Here is a 19180-nt window from a genome sequence, read left to right on the forward strand (position 1 = left end):
CTGCTTTATTTCTCCTTAATTTGGAGAAATTTCATTTTATTAGAACTATCACAGAGATGTGCACCAGTGATCAATATTCTAAAACTTCTAGCAGGAGACCACCATGTCTTTTTAAGCTTAAAGTCCTTTTTCAGAAAAGGAGTATGTATATAAAATGCATGTTGCTGAGAGTACAGATCAGTAGATTTGGTGTCAACATTCACTCCGAGGCAGAAATTCTTTGAGGCAGATGTGAACCTACACATGCTCCATATCCCTGAACACTGTCTCCTATGTTATTTAGAGGGCTTCAACCAATAACTATTATACTTTTCAAGTTTAGCTTCATACTTCTGCCCTATCTTTTTCTTTCAATCAAGTCTGTTTCCAGCTGCTTGCTCTGACCCTGGCTGAAATTCTATCTTTAATCATGCCTGATCCTTTTCTGCCCTGTTCGTCACTAAAATCTTTGCAACGCAGATCATTAAAGTGACCTCTGATTATCTTCCTCAAGACAGCCTGGGATGCTTTTAAAATTAAAATCTCATTTCACGACACAATCTATTCAACACAAGTGACTGTATTGTCAGTGCTTTGTACTGAAGCAGTTTTATTGCAAAGATCTTTTCATAAATAAAAAAGAATATATTTAAAACCTTTTTTTCAACACATGAACATAACTCTGAAAGCTTTTAGAAATGAAAATTAACTATACAAAAATTGGGCTAACAATGTTAAATACTTACACTTTTGTTCCTACTAACTGAAATACATTTGTATCTTCTATCAGTATAAAAATCTTCAGAGTAACGGTAATACCGCATAAGTATTTCCTTTAACTGAATGTATTCACATTTTCCATACACAGCTTTTCCCAGCAAGTCTGATCAGTCTATGCCTTTCTTTTCCGTGGAGTTCCATTAAGTTCTGAAGGGGCCATTTGCAGCACTTGCGGTTGCTGCTGCTTTGCAGGAGAGGAGATCCATTCTTCTGAGCTAAACAAAACATAGCACAGTGGCTTATAAACAAAGCTTTTATTTTTTTATATATATAAAATTACATGTATAGCATAGAGCTCCGACAAGTATAAACAATATAACCCCCATATTCATACACAGCTTTTTATTACTGTATTTATTTTGTTAAAATGAAGAATAGCAAGAAGCTAATATTAGTTTAACTACATAACCACTTTAGTTCTATATGTAGATAAAATAGTAGCAAGTATAAAAAGTAAGAGACACAGCACTATAGTGAATACTTGTTCTGAGAATCATATAACACTACTGGGTAAGATTTAAATAATCTCAGAAAAATGACCCTAGTTCAGCAAAGACAGTGATGTAGTCATGAGGAGAGACATGTGAAATGGCAAAGACAGTTTCATGTCACTTTAAAGGTAGAGATACCAGAATTTTGCAAATTTGTGTGTGTGTGTGTGTGTCTGTTCAAACGCTCATCAGCACAGAGGGAATGAGAACAGATACATGGGTAAAACACTTTACCCACCAGTTCACTTCAGACAGTTACTTAGAAGAAATAGTGTAAGAATGATTTTATTACAAAACAATAATTGTTTCTGTGTTCATCTATTGAGTATTTGACAGCAGACCTTAAAAGAGTTTACAGACCAAGCCATCTCAAATAGTTTTGGGTGTAACAGTGTGAAATATACCAGAAAATATGGGGAATGTGATGCACAAAGATAACAATCAGTTCATAAAGAGAAACAGAATTAGTAAGCAAATCTTTATATGAGACTTAACTTTTAAATGAGGCAGAAACTTCAAAGAAATTAAAAATTATCTTGAAAATCAGCTTTATGCAAACTCTATTAACTGTTGCTTATTAGATACAAATATGAATTAAAAATATGCAGAATAAACTAGTTTTTGTTTTGAATTCAGATTATGGGAAAATAATGACTAGCCTCAGAAGATACTTACCTATACAATTTTTTCACTGTGTCTCTTCTCATTCTTTTGGGAGGAATGGGGGTGTCAGATATATCCAACATTATAGGCTGAAGTAACGATTCAGCACCTTTATCTGATAAAGCAGGAGTCATACCTATGAAAAAGTTGCAAGAACCAATTACAGAAAAATTAAACCTGTTGGTTACAAATGGGCCCTATAACAACAGAGTTAAACCTTTGAAATAAAGACTTTAGAAAAACAATGAATTTTATGGTTACCTTATATCTGAAACAGAGTTCAAAGATGACAGTTAAAACAATTTGTTTATAAATGTCACAGAGTAAATGTTGATTTTTAAAATATTATTTGATATTGACATAAAAAAACTTGTAACTCAGACAATCCTTGCAGACTTCAGGGTGTTTCTTTTTATAGCACAATGTTTTGATTGTGTTTCCTTAGCAAAAGCAATTCAGCTCTTTACTACACAGTCATTTCAAAAAGCATGCCAATGTTTTGGGGCCAGCCACACTAATAGTTATATAATCTCTTACTAGTGAGATCATAGTTGCATGTTCACAAGACAAACTGACCACATTCTTATTATCTGAACACAATACAGGGCAGTGCTGCTCTAGGCATTATCCACAGCATCATACTAGTACATATAGTTTTTCTATTCTTTCCTTAAAATGTGACATCTTTAAGCTACTATTTAATGTTAACAACTTTCATTCATAGTTTGAACTTCTTAGTTTGTAAGAGCAGAATTCATCTGGTTGCAGTTAACTGTTCTCTTTCTACAGCACACCAAAATTATAGTACAATAACCTACCCAATTTTTGTTTTACTAGCTTGAGGCTCTTCTCTTGTTCAGCAAGTTCCCGTTTTTTCTTTTGCATTTCTGGAGTGTTCAGTGACTGCAAATGTAAATCCAGGTCCTTATTCACATTATCAAATTTAATCACTGCTGCACGGTATTGCTGAAGAAGATCTAATTGATAAATAAAACAATAAGCCACAGAATAGTAAGTAAATAACCATTTTGATTTCAAATGCTACCAATACAACCTAGGCAATATATAATCCACCAGAAAACATACCTTTAACAACACTACTTAAAAATATCAAAATTTATAGTGGCTGTTCTTAAAATGACTGTAAAAAAAAAAATCCAATATTTTGACTCCTCTTTTCAAGTCCCTATTTTAGATGACTGCAAACTCTGAAAATCATGTGGGAAACTGGTATCACTGTACACATCTTGTTGCCCGTGTGCTCCAAGTGAAATTCTCTACCTCTGATCAGACATTAAGTGCTTGTAGCATGCTGTGCTTTCAGTGCTACAAAGCAGAAGCTTGTATTACTGACTTGAATTGTATTCCACCTTGTGGCCCAAGTGAACATTTACTGAGTTTCACTCCGTCCCACTATGGAAATTTAATCAAGCAGACTCAGATTAACAAAGGTGTATTTTGCTGACAATCCTTTTTCCTCTTTACACACATGAGACAAAAAATTTTTCCACATCCAGGCATTGAATAAATATGTCAAGTAATAAAGGAAGGGTTCAAGCATATTAGCCTGGACTCATTCATTTTACTTTCACGTGAGTACGAGGTATTATGCACAAAGTTTAACTGAACACTAAATGACCTTAAGTTTGCCATGGGGTGAAAGCTCTCACACAGAGAGCTACTGCAGACTGACAAAAGCCTGAAGACTCTTAATACAGCTTATTTTACAAGTACCTTGCCAGTGTAATAACAGATTAAGCAACTTTTATCCTACAAACACTGAAAAAGAGCATGTCAGAACTAATGCTACGTGTAAAATTAAGTTCACAACAAGCCCTGTGTAATGAGATGCTGTCCATGCTGTTGATGGAATTTTATTATGATTTTCCTTTAAATGTCTAGTATCTAAGTGAAATTAAAACATGCCCTTTTCTTCTACCACTATTGCTCCAGTACTAAACTATAGAAAATTTCAATTTAATTTGTATTGGGTAATAATTGAGTTCAACAATTGAAAACACGCTGATAGACAAAGTATGCTAAACCCAGTGTAGTCTGTGACTGACAGGCTTACTGTGTTTTCCCTAGGCATAATATATTTTTACTAAAGTGCTGAGAAAAGATGGTTTTAGTCCTCATTTTTTTCCCCTACTCAATTGGTCAGTGCTAAGTAGTTTGCTCATATATATGGCTATTTTAATAGGTATGTGTGTTCTCTCCCCACACCCCTCCATTGCACTGTCATGGATACACTTCATATCCTTTATTTTCAAAATTAAGTATTTAAGAAAAATCTTGTTTGCAAGTAAGACTTTTCAGTGCTTTACTCATCAGTTAAGTCAGTTGTTACATGTCAGAAACTGCATCTTCTAACTTAATTTCTAACCTTTATTCTGAAATGAAGAATCTAAGCACATAAAGAAATTGAAGTGATCCCACAGGAAATAGGTTAGCTTATGAGATATTCTCTCTTAAGAACATGAATTTTTCTACCACTGTTTCATAGAGCTCACTTGCACTTAAGAAATTTTAAATTATGGTGTTTCCAGAGTAGAAAGACCTAAAACGTGTTTCTCAGTGATGCCAGAATTCAATCAACTAAAGCTTCTCATGCTTACTGTTTGAATGATTATTACTGCTTATACTCCTTTAATAAGACCAAGAAAAAAAGGGGATTGTTTCATTATTACTTTTTTTTTTTATTTCAGGAAATATAATAGCTATAAGCACTTAAGAAAAGAAGCTTCTCATGCTTACTGTTTGAATGATTATTACTGCTTATACTCATTTTCTTAAGGCTAATTAAAAAAGGGGATTGTTTCATTATTACTACTTTTTATTTCAGGAAATGTAATAGCTACAAGTTTTTAAGAAAATGCAAATTTATAAACAGAACACTGTACAGCTCCTATTTCTTAAAATAACTGTATGATAAATTGAAGTTTTCCTTTCTGTATTACATCAGAGAATAAAAAACATAGGACAAGCAATATAATTTTCTAAGTTTTGTATGTTTGTGACTTCATTAACCCACCTATCTGTCCAGAGATAGTAGAGTAAAGTTTTGGCATCGGTGCTCCAAATACCATTCCTCTGAGCTTGTCCATTGGAGGAGCTTTATTCTGCAGGCCTCCAAATTTTCCATTGCTGCGAATCCTGTCTCCTTCCCTAGTCAGCAAGGTAGGGCAGTGTGTAATTTTTACAACCTGCACAGGTACAGAAATCGAGAATAAATTAGTAACTCCACAAAAAGTCTAAGTTTTCAGCAATGCTGCTGTGAACCTTTGTATTTTTCAATTGCAATGCAAATGTGTCCCCTAAAGAAAAACATATTTTCTGAAATGACGTCATGACTTTGCTTTCAAGCAGTAGAATGCATATATTAAAATGAAGCATTATTGTCAATAATTATGAAGACTAGTTTTTTTTTGGATTTGTTCTCACATTTTACCAGAAACCTGAAGGCAGAATTTAGATCTATACCTGGGAAAAGCTGATTATCAACATATATTAGGAAGCAGTGGCAATCAGTACAGTTCTACATTCTTATGCTCAATCATTTTTTTGATTCTAGCAAACTCATGGGCTGAAAGTAAAAGTGCCCAGTGTCAGTACTTCCTCAGAGACACTTTCCTGCTAAAACACGTACCATTAAACCTAAATAAAATGGGTCTCAAAGCTATCCAGTAAGTTTCACATAAAATTCTTAGTCAAGTGGACCTGATATTTCACCATGTGCCTTACACTCCTGTGTTTTATGACACAGAGTGACTAGGAAAGTACAGAAGAACTTGTGTTTAACACTAACACAGCCAAACTGAAGATGCTCATCTTTGCAAACATGGTCCCATGTGCCATAGCAACATTCACATAATGGAATTTGTTGAATGGAGATAATTTTGTCAGTGCCAATAATAGAGATTTCATTCACTGTTTGAGACCCACAGACAGTAAACAAACTTACAGCTAACACAGCATTAAACTTGGGAATTACTGTAAGTTTTTAATGTATTAAATATGTAGCTCTGCAATATATCTGTATCATAAAATTTAGAGAAAATTTGAAACATACCTCTTTTCTGTAGTGGTTGGCAGCATCCAAGTTATCTATAATGATAGTATCACCCAAGAGCATACCAAACACTGAAAAATATAAATTTTTGAACTATGAAATTTCTCTGGAGCAAAATAACTTGAGTTTTGAAAAGTCAATTCTGAGGCATCATTATCACAGCTTCTAAGATAAGTGCAAGGGAAATAACATGTAAATAATTTTTATTTCAACAAAATTCTGTTGAGGTTGAGATAGCTATGCAATCTTCTGCTTTCATTAGTGAATTCACAAGGAAAAAAAATTAGTACATTTAAGTGCCTTTTGGCATAATTGAGTGTATTTTCCAATAAAATACTCTCTTGATATTTTACATTGATCAAGACACACATAATAAAATCCCAAGTTTCATGAAATTATATAAATGATATCTTTTTAAAAATCTTCCTGGGATGTTGAATTTTGTTCTCAGTTACTTAATATTTTTCTTCATATTTCAATGGTTTATAAAAAAAACAAAACATTCCCAGGCAAATGATCCAACTGAGCTTAAGACTCTTCTGCTAATGGAAGTCTGTTCCATACAAAATCTAACAATGTAGCCATGCAACATGATTTTTTTCAATTCCCTCAAGGGGCATGAAGAAGAACTTATAGTTAAAAGTCTATCACTATCTAACTTTCTGAAAATGCACAGGGTTAAAAATTGGTCTTTATAAACAGTAGAGAGGAATACTTCTATAGTGGGAAGTCGTGAAATAAAATGCAAAACTTACTGAAGTAACTGCAGATGTCAACTCTCCATATAAAGGAGCAGAGCTACTTAATTTAAAAAAAAGTGTAGGAAAAGGTAGGGATTGCTACATTGTTAGAAAGAGTAAGAGTACAATAGTGTCCTAAACTAAAATCTACATAAAAATTGAAAGATTTCTCACAACTATTAAGCTGTTTAAGCATAACACACACAGTTATGTACACTTCAGTCTGCATGTACTTAAATCTATGTATTACACATTTCTGAGAAGCACCAAACTAGAAACAAAGCCTAACAAAAGGAGTAGCTTCTGCAATATGAGATTATAAAATTAATCTTGTGATGGTCAGTTCCTGCTCTAAGGAGCTTGAGAATAAGATAATGCTGCAGGAATTTAAAAAAGAAAAAACCTGCCACACATCTAAGTAGAGAAAATGAAACTAAGACAACAAGTAAAACAAAGTGGTCACGGGTGAAATTTTCACAACTTTTGTTTAAAAATAATTAATGCTAATGCCCTCCTATTTTTACCAACAGAACTCAGGAGGAATGTACGTTGGTATTTGCAAATGTTGAAGGGATTATAATTTGTGATGTTTCTGTATTTCATTCTTTAAAAGAAAGAAGTTATTAATGTTTGATCCTTATCATTTACCTGTTTGACAATGCTCTACATTATCTGGAAATGTTAACAGATCTCTGGCAAATACAGGATTTCCAATAGGTCTGAAGAACGTTCTTCCATTTCTCATGTGAGGTAAAGGTCTGGTTAAGCAAAGGAGACAGCAAAGAAGAAGAAAAGAAGAAAGCAATTTGTCATTATTCTAGCCAGGAATCTGCAACGGAATTGAATGCATCTTATCACTTCCACATTAGATAAATGATCCCACCATTATCTGAAATGTCAGTTATGTTAAAGATGTTTCAGTAAAACACTGATTTGTTATGAGGCATTATTTTCAACAAAATCGTATGACTAATTTATGGACAAGTTTTAATGCACTGTATTATGACAACTGAGAATTTGAACATTATAAATACATTTATACATCAGATCTTTTCTAAAGGGCATTCTTATTATATTAGAAGTCACCTTCATAAGCAAATTATTTTCAGGAGCAGAAATACTGTACTTTATTTTTCAGGCAACTGAAATAGCAAAATGACTTTATATGACTACAGATGATTTTAGGAATGTATTCTGAAACTGGATTTTTGAAAGTTATAATCTGATTAGAAGCACTAAAATTATTTAAAATAAATTCCTGCTCTAGAAAACATGTAGACAAAGAAAAAAAATACAGAAACTATTATATAAAGAGCATCACACAGCAGCTAAAGACGTAAAGCTGAGATTTCAGCTAACACTTCAAGTGACATTACTGTTGCTATAATAATAAACCTGTGAATTTTATACTTCAAATCTTCAACGGAAGTTTAACAATCAAATTAGACAAGAAAAAAAGAGTTGAAGTATGTAATACAAATGCAGAAGTTTGATTTTTTTTTTTCTCTACCTGGACCAATCTGGAAGTGTCTTCTTGTAAATAGAATCAAGAGGTAACACTTGTTGTCGACCTTGAGTTTCATCGAAGATAGAACGAGCAGCTTCCGTGGTCAGTGTGACTACACAGTCCATGTCACTTGCCAGGTGCCAAGAGATGACTTTTGCTGCTTCGTTATCCTCAATTTGAGCTAAATGTGCAATCTGCACCACAGAAGTTACAACAGTCAAAACAGAAACCAAGACCACATCCCCTCTTCATAGTAATCACAATAATCCTGCAACTTTAGACCTTTAATTCCCTGTTGATGGTTCTGTTAGGGCAGCTGGTCATCAGATAATTTTTCATCACTAGCACTTTGTGGAACCAACAGAACTCATTAGAAGGCTCTCTGCAAGAAAACTCACCTTGCCTAGAATATCCTGGCTGCCTTTTGGATAGTTTGGGAGGGTACAAGTTCTCCTTGGCTGCTTCATTACTCCTTCTTGTTCCAACATCTTTTTTTTCAGAAGAGAATCCACATACTGAAGCTGAGAATGAAGATTTAAAATCAGTAAGCATGTACCAGTGGACTGAGCAGCAGAAGTAGTTATCTGTCATCAATTAACTTTCTAACAATAAACATTCAATAACCTGAAACAGGCTTTTAATGTATAATGGATCACCATGCACAATCCCAGAGAAGAGCAAAGGGAAAGCTCACAGCAATTGTGACCAAACTTTTTAATTACTTTTTAAAAAAATTTCTTTAATTTTTAAGGGCTTCAAGGAGCATTTCAGAAAGAACTATCAGTGCTTGATTAGAGACAAAAGTGAAGAAAGTTTAAAACAGCAGGAAGATATAATCATGAATTTCACAAAAAGAAACCATTTCAGAAGGCGACTACATCCAGCCTTGAAAAATCTAGCCAGCAGGGGGAACTTCAGTACTGTGACTGAATTTAATTCTACTGATTTGTGATTAATGACTATAACTTGGTCTTATTTGATCTAAAGGTAATCGTTTACATAGGTGTTTTCTTCCCTCAAATGTTAGTAGTTTGAAAACTTTAAAAAAGTTTCTTAAAACATAATTGGATCTCTAAGGGAAATTAGTAATGGGGTACATTGTCCTGAATATTTCCAAATTTACTTTTACATTAACTTTGGCAGTAACATATGCAATTCTCTGATTCTCTAAAAAAAAGTGCTTTCCTTTGGCTTACTTATGCCAGAACACATCCAATATATATTGACCAGCCTCCAAAAACCTACTGTAACATCTAGCAGTAACACCAGTAACCTTAGCAGAAACATGACCAGCAGAAACACAAGACCAGGATATAAAAGACAAGGTTTTTGTTAGTTCTATAACTGTATTTTAAAAGATCCTCACACTAACAGAACAATTAAAAAAACCCCTTACATTTGACATTGATTCACAAATTTTTCTACAATTTAAATTTTCACTGTTTTGGTAACAGTGTGATTCAGCAATATTAGTATTGATATATTATTGATATTAATTTTAGATATGTTAATGGAGTTTAGTAAGAATCAAGTCATACTGTGTTTGTCTGTGGTAATTCAATTTGGTGCTTTTTCAGTTCATTCTTCAGGAGAGCTTCCCGTGTTTCAGCTTCTTTAACCTGACCTGAAACAAAATCAAAAGAGACTGAGGAAGTGATAGGAAGCAATGGAACACTTAGAGAATTTCTTACAACTTTTCAGAATTATGTCAGCTGCAAGTGACCCTATCTACTTCTTAATTTCAGCACAGAATGTAAGAATTTTTCAACAAAAATCTTGAGATTTTATCCAGTTTCTAAACAATTTCAGCAGATGTTACACCTTCAGCTTCAAGAAGCAAAGGGGCCTAGGCCTTGTATCAGTCTGATAACATTAGCTAGTTTTAGTTTTCATCCTCAATTATCATTATAAATGGTTCTCCAACAGGGAAATGGCAAGACAGAGAAGAGTGCCTTAGTCTGTTATATGGGACACCACTTTCTTGACACTATTTCCTCAGCTCTCATACCTGAACTAATTTCAAAAATAAATGAGTAAACAGGTGAGTTGCTTTCTACCCTCTATTCACAAAATGTTTATATTTGAAATTATCTTATCTTCTTACTTAAACATAAAGTGCTGTACTCTAACTTACTCTCTGCAGATGTGCATGTATGAAACAAATATTTTATGCCTTTCACACTGGAATTCAAGATTTTCCATTCATAATGGAAATATGAAATATTAAAATTACAAGAAACAGCAGCATCTTCTAAGCCAATCCGCTTTATTTACACTTGTTGATTACTTAAAATAAAAATTTAAAATGCAATTATTAAAACAAACCTTTTGATCAACAGGCAGGATGATTCAAAACAAAAAAAAAAGACAGAAAACATTTCCTTCATTCATAAAGAATTACATTTGCTGAAGAACATAAACAATTACACAACACTTCGGAATAATATACACAGGGTCAAACGTGAGGGGGAAAAGTAACATTTTTAAAACATAAGACTAACTTTTTAAAAATTATTATCTATAGTCCATTCTCCTTAAATTGTTTTCAGGCAACTGTTGAATTTCCAGATGTATGAGCACGCGAAGATGGGAGTAAAAGGCAGTCCATGGATAAAAAGCCATAAAACACCAACTTCAATATTTCTTTTCTCCTTTTGATAATTCTGACAGAAGACATTCTACATCAAACCAAGACTTTTACAGGTAGGAACATTCAATATTTAATAATTAGATGCTTCCCTGCAAGACATATACCCCATCTGCTACCCTCTAATTACTATCTCTCATGATTTCAACATTGATTTTTCTCCCCTTCTCTATATTCTCAAAATCATTATAGGATAGAAGTTTAATTCACAGAAGAATTATTTACCTATTTGATTGAACTTACATTTCATTTCAGCTACGAGCTGATTTGTAGTATCAAACATCTTTCTGTAAAGATCTATGGACTTAGATAATTGGTCTTTCTCCCTGGTCAGTGTTGCCATCAGCTGCTGCTTCTTGGAATCTACAGAAATAAACATATTCACTTTTAGAAAAACATACAGTAACATACTTATATGGTTTAAGCATTAGTAAAAATCTATTAAGCTATTACATAGTTCTGAAAACATATTAGGGATCTAAAAATTGCTGATTCTAAGGAAAAACAAGTATTTGAGAGTACTTGAAACATACCATTGTAAAACATAAATGAGAGACAATATGGTTCCAAAGGTTTTTTCAAAGCTGGCAGATGTGGCTCAAAGACAAGAATATATTCAGTGCTGTCTCTTCCAGGACTGTCTTCAGCCAGCACTAAATTCTACGAAAATAAACAAATATAAGTTTATGCCCAAGCACACTTGAAGTTACACACAAAACAAACATTCTTCAGATGCAAATCTTGTAAGTTACATAACACATGATGTCTATACAGTAGACAGCCTTTTATAACAACTAAACAAAAGTAAAATACAAAGATATAGCTATTTTAATATTTAAGAATTAAGATTGTCATTTTACCTGTTTAGAAAGTCTTAGTATTTTTGGCTATATATTTTATTTCAGAGACACATGCTCAGAAATAATATCCTCTGCACTGTCTGATAAGCAAGATATCCTCAGGTGTACTTCATTCAATATGTGAAATGTAAACAGATCATTAAAAAGAAAGACCCAAAGCATAAATGCAGAGAAGGAAGAGCAATCTATTCCCAGTGCTTGGTTAAAGTTACTGTTGTTACCATGGAAATAGACAGCAAATCCCAAATGAATCAACAATATACCCAAACACTATCATAAACATTTAACTTCTTACAACTCCTTATTGAAAAGGCATATTAAATCCTTTGCCTTTCTTTATAAACGTGAGAAATATTATAAAACCATAAAGGTAAACAGAAATAAAATTAGTAAAGGTAATATCTAAATGCACTGCTACTTTGGGAAAGGTATCATGCATAAAATGAATAATTCTGATAATAAAACTCATACTGTTTCCACCTTTAACATGTAGAAATTGCTACTCAACTGGCCAAATCAAGAGAATGGTGGTTGCAGCCTAAAAGAAGAGATAGATATATAACCTTCAAAGACAGTTTCATAGCTTTCAAAAATACTGCAGCTACATATTTTATCAGGAGCAGTCTGTAGTGGAAATATCTTTTCCTTAGAAAATATATGCCAACAAAGATGTTAACATTTTTCTTCACTAAACAAGTTTAGTATCCCTGAACTTGTGACCAAGGGTAAACATGTCAGATTATCACTTTCATCATTTGTGCTAATTGCATACAACTGTCTTTACAAACAAGATGTGACAATTTCAAAATACTTGAAGAAAACAAGTATGTCCCTTCCCCTCCCCATTACAAGTCATATGAAAAGGATAGTGCATCACAACCAACAAACCCTTTCCACATGGGTTTTGTCAGTAGTCTGAAGTCAGTGAAATCAGTATAAACCAGATGCCTGAAAACTGCCTGAGGTGGGGAAGATACTGGGTTCACTGAAATGCAATTAGTCCCCATGGATGACTGGAGAACACAAGTTACTGTCATAGGCAGCAGAGTATCTTTAGATCATAGTAATAAAAAGGAATAAGCATGCAAAACCCTCCATCTTCCACCAATCCAGGAATACCTAAGTAGAAAAAAAAGCACTCTATTGGCTTACTAAAAAAGAAAAAAAAGAGGGGTGGAGGGCAAAACAAGCCAAACAATCACCCAAACACCATGAAACTCAGCACACTCTCCCCTCCATTACACAGGTTAGCTTTGTCACTGATGGGGAACTGGAGAATTTAGGTCACAATTATGCAACAGAAGGTTACTACATGGAGACAAACAAACAAAAAATTATTATTTCTGCATTAGCAAAGAGTCTTCAAAATCATCCCGTAATTTTATCTGAACTGCCACAGGTTGTATATGGGGTTATTGTTACCCATATAAAAGTGTTCAATTTACCCCTTTTACCACAGGTGTAAATACAAGAATTGCAGAGTGTTTTGTTCGACCAGCAGTTTTAGCTAATCTTTCACACCTATATATACCTAAAAAGTAAATACCTAAAGCTATACTTTTGCACTTTTTCTTAACCCCACCTGCCTGAGAAAAATGTGTTCACAAACCAGTTAATTACTCCTGAAACATGTTACGGAAACCAGAGAAACCCAAGAGTGTACCATAAATCAATCGGTATATTAATTTTATCTGATACCTCTATTCAGTCTCTGCATTTTATTTTACTAGGTTGGTTTTCATACATATTTTGTCACTTTTCTGTCTGGATTAGAGTAGACAAGAATTTGGGCCATTAATAACATTTAGCCATGTTAACTAGAAGTTTCTGTTCTTGACTGTTATTGACAGAGAATAACTTATGCTGTGTCATTCAGTTTCACATATGTAGCTCCATAAAAGCAGTCAATGTACTGAATAAAATATATTCTAAAGAAGTTCCTATGTAGGACCTGTAAATTTTAGGATTCTACTGTAGTCTTATGGTGGTGATTTCCAAGATGTATTTGGAGAATTCGTTTGGATTGCTATGCAGTGTCTGTCTCCACCTGGCACACACTGATGTTGGTCTGTCATCAAGCTGCTTCCAAAGAGCGAGCTAGAAAAGGTGGCTGAGAAAATGTCCTTAAAAGGTGGATCCTCCTTTGGTACACCTTCTAACTGTTTGAAGACTTCTGTAGATGTCAGACTTTTAAAATAAGTGACAACCACATGAAGTAGGGGTATAATTTTGTTCTGCCATTCTTATATATTTCAAGTTGAAAAGAAAAATCAATATACAACTGTTTCACCACAGGAATACCACCAATTGAAGTTCTGTGTAGGCTTGAGATTGTAGACAACGATTGTGACCATTCCACACAGAAGAAACTCCACATTCAGCTGGATTTTCTTCGGTGTGTTTTGAACAGCTCCTGGTTTTGTGCATGTGCACATTTTACACTGTGTCTTTGTATGATATTTTATAGCAGCTGTGACAGATGGAACTTAGAGGTTTTAAAAATTCAATTTTTATTTGCTGAAGAAAAAGTGACTGCAGTGATGTGACTACAATATGCAGTACTTTCAGAGTATGTATGATGTCAGAGATTCAAACCAAAATAAGGAAAGCATTTTTAACAGTCAGGTGCATTAATGAGTGAAACAAAGCACAAAGAAAAATGGCAGTTTTATCTTTGCAAAATTAGGGTAGGACACCTTTCTACAAAGTATATATATGCCCACTACTTAGACAAAAAGTAAAGAGAGCCTAGCAAAATTTAATTAGAAATATATGAAGAAGTCATTCTAAATTACCTTAAGATATAACAGCCTGAGAGTATTATAAATAAAAATGTAAAATACCAGTAATAGTAATGGTTTAAGTAAACCGGTTAATTGTTATTCACATGTGAAATTCAAATGAAGAAAACATTTTTCCTGGATTTTCTTGAATGTCCTGGTCCCTAACTGAAAGTACCTGTACACTTCCCTCACTTGGAAAGGATAAACTTTTAAAAGAATGTCCTTCCTTCAGGTTTCCTGAAAATCAGCAACCAACCACAGAAGAAATAATGTATCTACTTATTTCTAAGGGAAAGCTACAATATAAACTAAATCTCCACAGAACACAATGTGGTAATAAGATAACTTTAAAACTGCAGGAAAAATAAACCTCACACAGTCACAGAGTGTTCACAGACCTGTATATTTCAGTCACTTACAATTTCAGCTGATCCACTCTCCATTGGAAACTCTACTGTATTGACTTTCCCATGAAACTGTGGGATCTCTATATCTTCTTCATTTGGGCTTTTAATTTTTACTATTACTCTGCCAACTAGATCAAGTCCAGTGTGGTTATTATATTCATCCTGTGAGTAAAAAAGAAATTAAAGTTAGTTTGGGACTGAACTAAATAATCCATTCCTGTACTGCCCTGGATTTATATGGCAGGGTGCTAGCAGTTTCTGCAGAGGCAGCCTCTGTGAGGAGAGGCTGGACATGGCCAGTGCTCCAACTGAGCACAGAGCCAAAATGGTGCTTCTTTGTATTTAAGAATGGGCAGAAATGCACAGGTAGGTGAAGGAGAGGCTGGACATGGCCAGTGCTCCAACTGAGCACAGAGCCAAAATGGTGCTTCTTTGTTATTTAAGAATGGGCAGAAATTCACAGGCAGGTGAGAAGGGAAGAAAAAAAAAAAAAAAGAAGACAGTAGATGGTGAGAGAAGGAACAGCAGGAGGAGCAGAAATTCCCCTGCAGCTCAGAGGGAAACCACACTGGAGCAGGTACTTCCCTGCAGCCGATGAAGAACCACAGTGGTGTAGAGACCTGCATGGAAGCCCATGGAGGACCCCATGCTAAACCAGGCTGATAATTCCTGGACTGCAGCCTGTGGCAAGGGCTCACAGTGCAGCAGTTTGTGAAGGACTGTGGCCCATGAGGGGACCCACACTACAAAATGGAAACTGAAGAAAAAGCACTGGCAGGAAAGAGCTGAGGAGCTGTTACAGGTTGACTGTGGCCCCCATTCTCTACCCCCTTGCACTGCTTGGGAGAGGGTACAGGAATCTGGAACAAAGCTGAGCCTAGGAAGGGTGGGGCAGTAGGTACTGCTTTAGTTTTTTGATCTTTGTTTCTTATGACACAAATCTTTTTTAACTGGAAATTAAAATTAAATTACTTTTCCACAAGCTGAGTCTGTTTTGCTATTATGGTAGCTTGTAAGTGATGTCCTTTTATGCCTGTGAACACTCAAAGTTCAAGAAATCTTATTTTTGGTAATATAAGATTTCTAAGAGAAACTGTACCGGGGAAGAAAAATCATGGAGGGAAATATCTGCTGTACAAGCAAGTGTTTTCCTACTAGAATCTATTCTTGAAACAATTTTTCTGTGTGGCAACAAGACACTGATTTCAATTGAGATACCTGACAGCAAGGACTAAACATTTCAGTTTTGGTCATCCATATGTAAATTAAAGAAGATGGACCTGTCATATGCTGAAAAATCACTAATTAACATCTTTTTTACTGAAGTGAAACTGCAAAGAAACAGTAACAATGCCTTACGGCAAAATTCAATACAGTTTCAGCAGTCTTCTACATTTCCTTAATTGAAGGATCGTGTTTCCAGGGCTGCTGGGGTCCACTCCGGCTAGCTACAGACCCTTGCCCACACGATACTTCATAGACAAAGGTAAAAGATTTGAAAAGTGCTCTCCTCCACGTGGGAAACGTCCTTTATTTCTAGACACACATCAGGCAGACAAACCCATGGGAGAAAAGCAAGGGCATTCCCTGGCAGTAGGGAACTTTTATACCCCGGGATGGGGACTGAGGGAGAGGTCCAGAGCCAATGGGACAGCAGTGAGGAGTGGCGAGGGGAGGGGTAACCCAGGGGAGAGACCACCAGGGGGTACCGGGACAGGTGAGGGAAAGACCATGTGATACGGAGAAGGGGTAACAAACCATGTGATATAACATAAGCTATACAGTGCAATATAAAACTATTCTGTGCAAATTCCCAATCATCCAGTGCAAGAGAACAACTAAAGTGGTGCACCACAACACTTAATTATGATTTTGTATGGAAGTATAGTTACCATTAAATGGAGGTATAAATCCTTGACCAGTGTACGGCTGGTAAGAGCTCGAACATTGGAAACTGCTGGAGTAGCTGGTAAAGAATCAGGTAACAAGCGTACAGGATCATTAGGTACAACTTCAATTATAATCTAGCAGAAAAAGGAGGAAAAATGAAACAAAAAATAAAATACAGACTGATATAATTAACTACAAATCACAGGCACACCTGGGTTGCTCAAAAAACCACTAAAACAAGTGTATGTAAAATTTACGGACAGACCTGAAATAAATTAGCACAACCACAAAGAAGTTCTGCTAGGTTGCAAATTATGCACCTCTGTTATACTGTCAAATTGTTGGTTATAGAAGTTAATGAAAACATATTTTGATAATCAACAGTTTGAAATCAGTAACTATCAAAAAAATAGTTTTTTTCAAAACTCGTGAGTGAAATATTTCCATTCTGAACCTAAAAAGCACCCTAACACTTTAACCCAGATGATTCTGTATTATGTGTTCTTGGCTAGTAGCAATAATTAGAGATACAAACCTGCTCACTGTTGAGCATATTTGTCTTATCCATTGCAAAGGTAAACTGGATCATGTAAGTGCCCACTCTCTCCGGAATTACTTTATCTCTAAAAAGACCAAAAATAAAACCCAAGCAAACATGAGACTATATTATAGTCACAAGTATGTAAGTACACAAAGCAATTAAAATTCTGAGTAGTCCCCCAAACTAGTTAGAAGGCCCTACTAAGGTATTATACTCCTTCTTCAGCAAGAAGGCCATCAAACTTCCCTGAGAATTAAGAGTATGGCTTTTGGAAGCTTGAATGAGGGAAGTCTCCTCCAAGAGTTTGTCTCTTTTAGATGACGGGAAGCTTGCCATGGCCCTATTCAGAAATCTGCAAGTCTACACCATTTAATTTCCTATTCAGAATTTTCATTAAGCCACCAGAACAAAACATACACATGTCTAGATCTGGAACAACAACCATTTCTCTCCAAATTTAATAAAATTTTCATAAAATCAGAGTACCTAATTAGTTTCTTAGTTAGATTGTACAAATTTGGGTAACTTGGACCACTGGTCAAGGCTGAATATAGTGAGAGAGAAATAAAGAGTTTTCCCTCTAACTTACAGCATTCCAGAGTGCAGACCACTGGCAAAGATCCCCTACCACCAAAACATGAAGAAAAGCCCAGACACCTGAGGTTCTGCTGCTATAATTTCACCCAGCAAGGAAGGCCATGTGGCATCCAGAGGACCTTTGCAGTATTCAGCAAGGGATAGCAGTGACTTAAAAATGCTTGCAAACTTGAAGACATGCAAACAGCCAAGATGCAGGTATTTCTCCAAATATGGCATGTGGCATTCTTGAATTGATTAATGATTCTTGTTTTCAACAAATAGCAGTTTAACTGTTTTGTCAACATTAAGTAATTTATTTCTTCTGATTTTGTTTGGGAAGGACTATTATGCAAGATTGCCTGGAATGCTTAGCTTGGAAAAAATGAAATCTCAAAGCTTTAATATTTCTAGAATAGACCATGACTTTTCCTTTTTTAGCTTTCACATACAGAAGTAACAATTCTTTTCTGCATTTTATCTAGCTTAAGGTTGACAGTAGGATCTGCCTTGTCAGGACACATTAAAACACTAGTTAGTAAATAATCAGCTAAGGATCTTATGGCTGGACAGACAGAGGCTTTAGAAAATGAAGAAATTACAATTGCAATGCAAGTTGTTTAAGACTATATAATGGCACCCGTGTTACTGACTGGCAATAAATAGATAAAAACCATCAGAGTGTGCCAAGAACAGGAAAACTTGAAAGGAAGTAACTTGATAGACAGTGATGCCACAGACACTGGCAGCAACATGTAAAACAACTCTTCTACAAGGGCTGCTAATGGGCAGTATGTACTCTCCTTCCAAATTTCTCAATAGGCTGGGAGTTTTAATTCTGCACATTTGTGGACAACTAGTAAACTACAGGCACCTATATCAAGACAAGCCCACGCCCAGGAGGCAAGAGCTTAAATCAATAGCCAGTCCCATAACTATTTAGCTAATCCCATAGATTGTCTACAAGAAATAGATGGAGAAAGAATGTGGCAGTCAGGCACCAGCTTATGATGAGCTCTAGTTCTGCCACCTTTCATTTAAGACACTATTAAGACACTCACTAAGTAGCCCAAGGGATGATTCTAACAGGACCAAGGTTATGGCTCAGGACCGATGCACAGTTAGAGAAGGTAGTAAAAAAAGTTAAGCCTGCTTTGTCCAGCCTGCAACTCTACAGTAGTTAAAGCAATATTGAAAAGAATTAAAGGAAGTTGCCATATAAGTTAGAAGCTGATGATTTAGTT

General features: G+C 35.1%; 1 protein-coding gene across 2 annotated transcripts in view; it reads right to left on the reverse strand.

Moving 5' to 3' along the window:
- Window positions 1-587: 587 nt before the first annotated feature.
- SMCHD1 (structural maintenance of chromosomes flexible hinge domain containing 1) overlaps window positions 588-19180 on the reverse strand; it is a 70445-nt gene continuing 51852 nt past the window's right edge. For both annotated transcript variants that reach the window (XM_039706261.1, XM_039706263.1), the window contains 14 exons: window positions 17355-17442; window positions 16822-16953; window positions 14942-15091; window positions 11413-11539; window positions 11123-11242; window positions 9771-9856; window positions 8631-8753; window positions 8236-8426; window positions 7374-7483; window positions 5986-6056; window positions 4948-5119; window positions 2732-2890; window positions 1926-2049; window positions 588-974 (listed from right to left, as the gene is read on the reverse strand). In XM_039706261.1, the coding sequence (XP_039562195.1) occupies window positions 872-974; window positions 1926-2049; window positions 2732-2890; window positions 4948-5119; window positions 5986-6056; window positions 7374-7483; window positions 8236-8426; window positions 8631-8753; window positions 9771-9856; window positions 11123-11242; window positions 11413-11539; window positions 14942-15091; window positions 16822-16953; window positions 17355-17442 (1756 nt within the window). In that variant the 3' untranslated portion in view covers window positions 588-871. The remainder of the gene's footprint in view (window positions 975-1925; window positions 2050-2731; window positions 2891-4947; window positions 5120-5985; window positions 6057-7373; window positions 7484-8235; window positions 8427-8630; window positions 8754-9770; window positions 9857-11122; window positions 11243-11412; window positions 11540-14941; window positions 15092-16821; window positions 16954-17354; window positions 17443-19180) is intronic.

The sequence above is a fragment of the Passer montanus genome, unplaced genomic scaffold, assembly GCF_014805655.1.
Source record: "Passer montanus isolate IOZ18808 unplaced genomic scaffold, ASM1480565v1 scaffold19, whole genome shotgun sequence".
Taxonomy (NCBI): domain Eukaryota; kingdom Metazoa; phylum Chordata; class Aves; order Passeriformes; family Passeridae; genus Passer; species Passer montanus.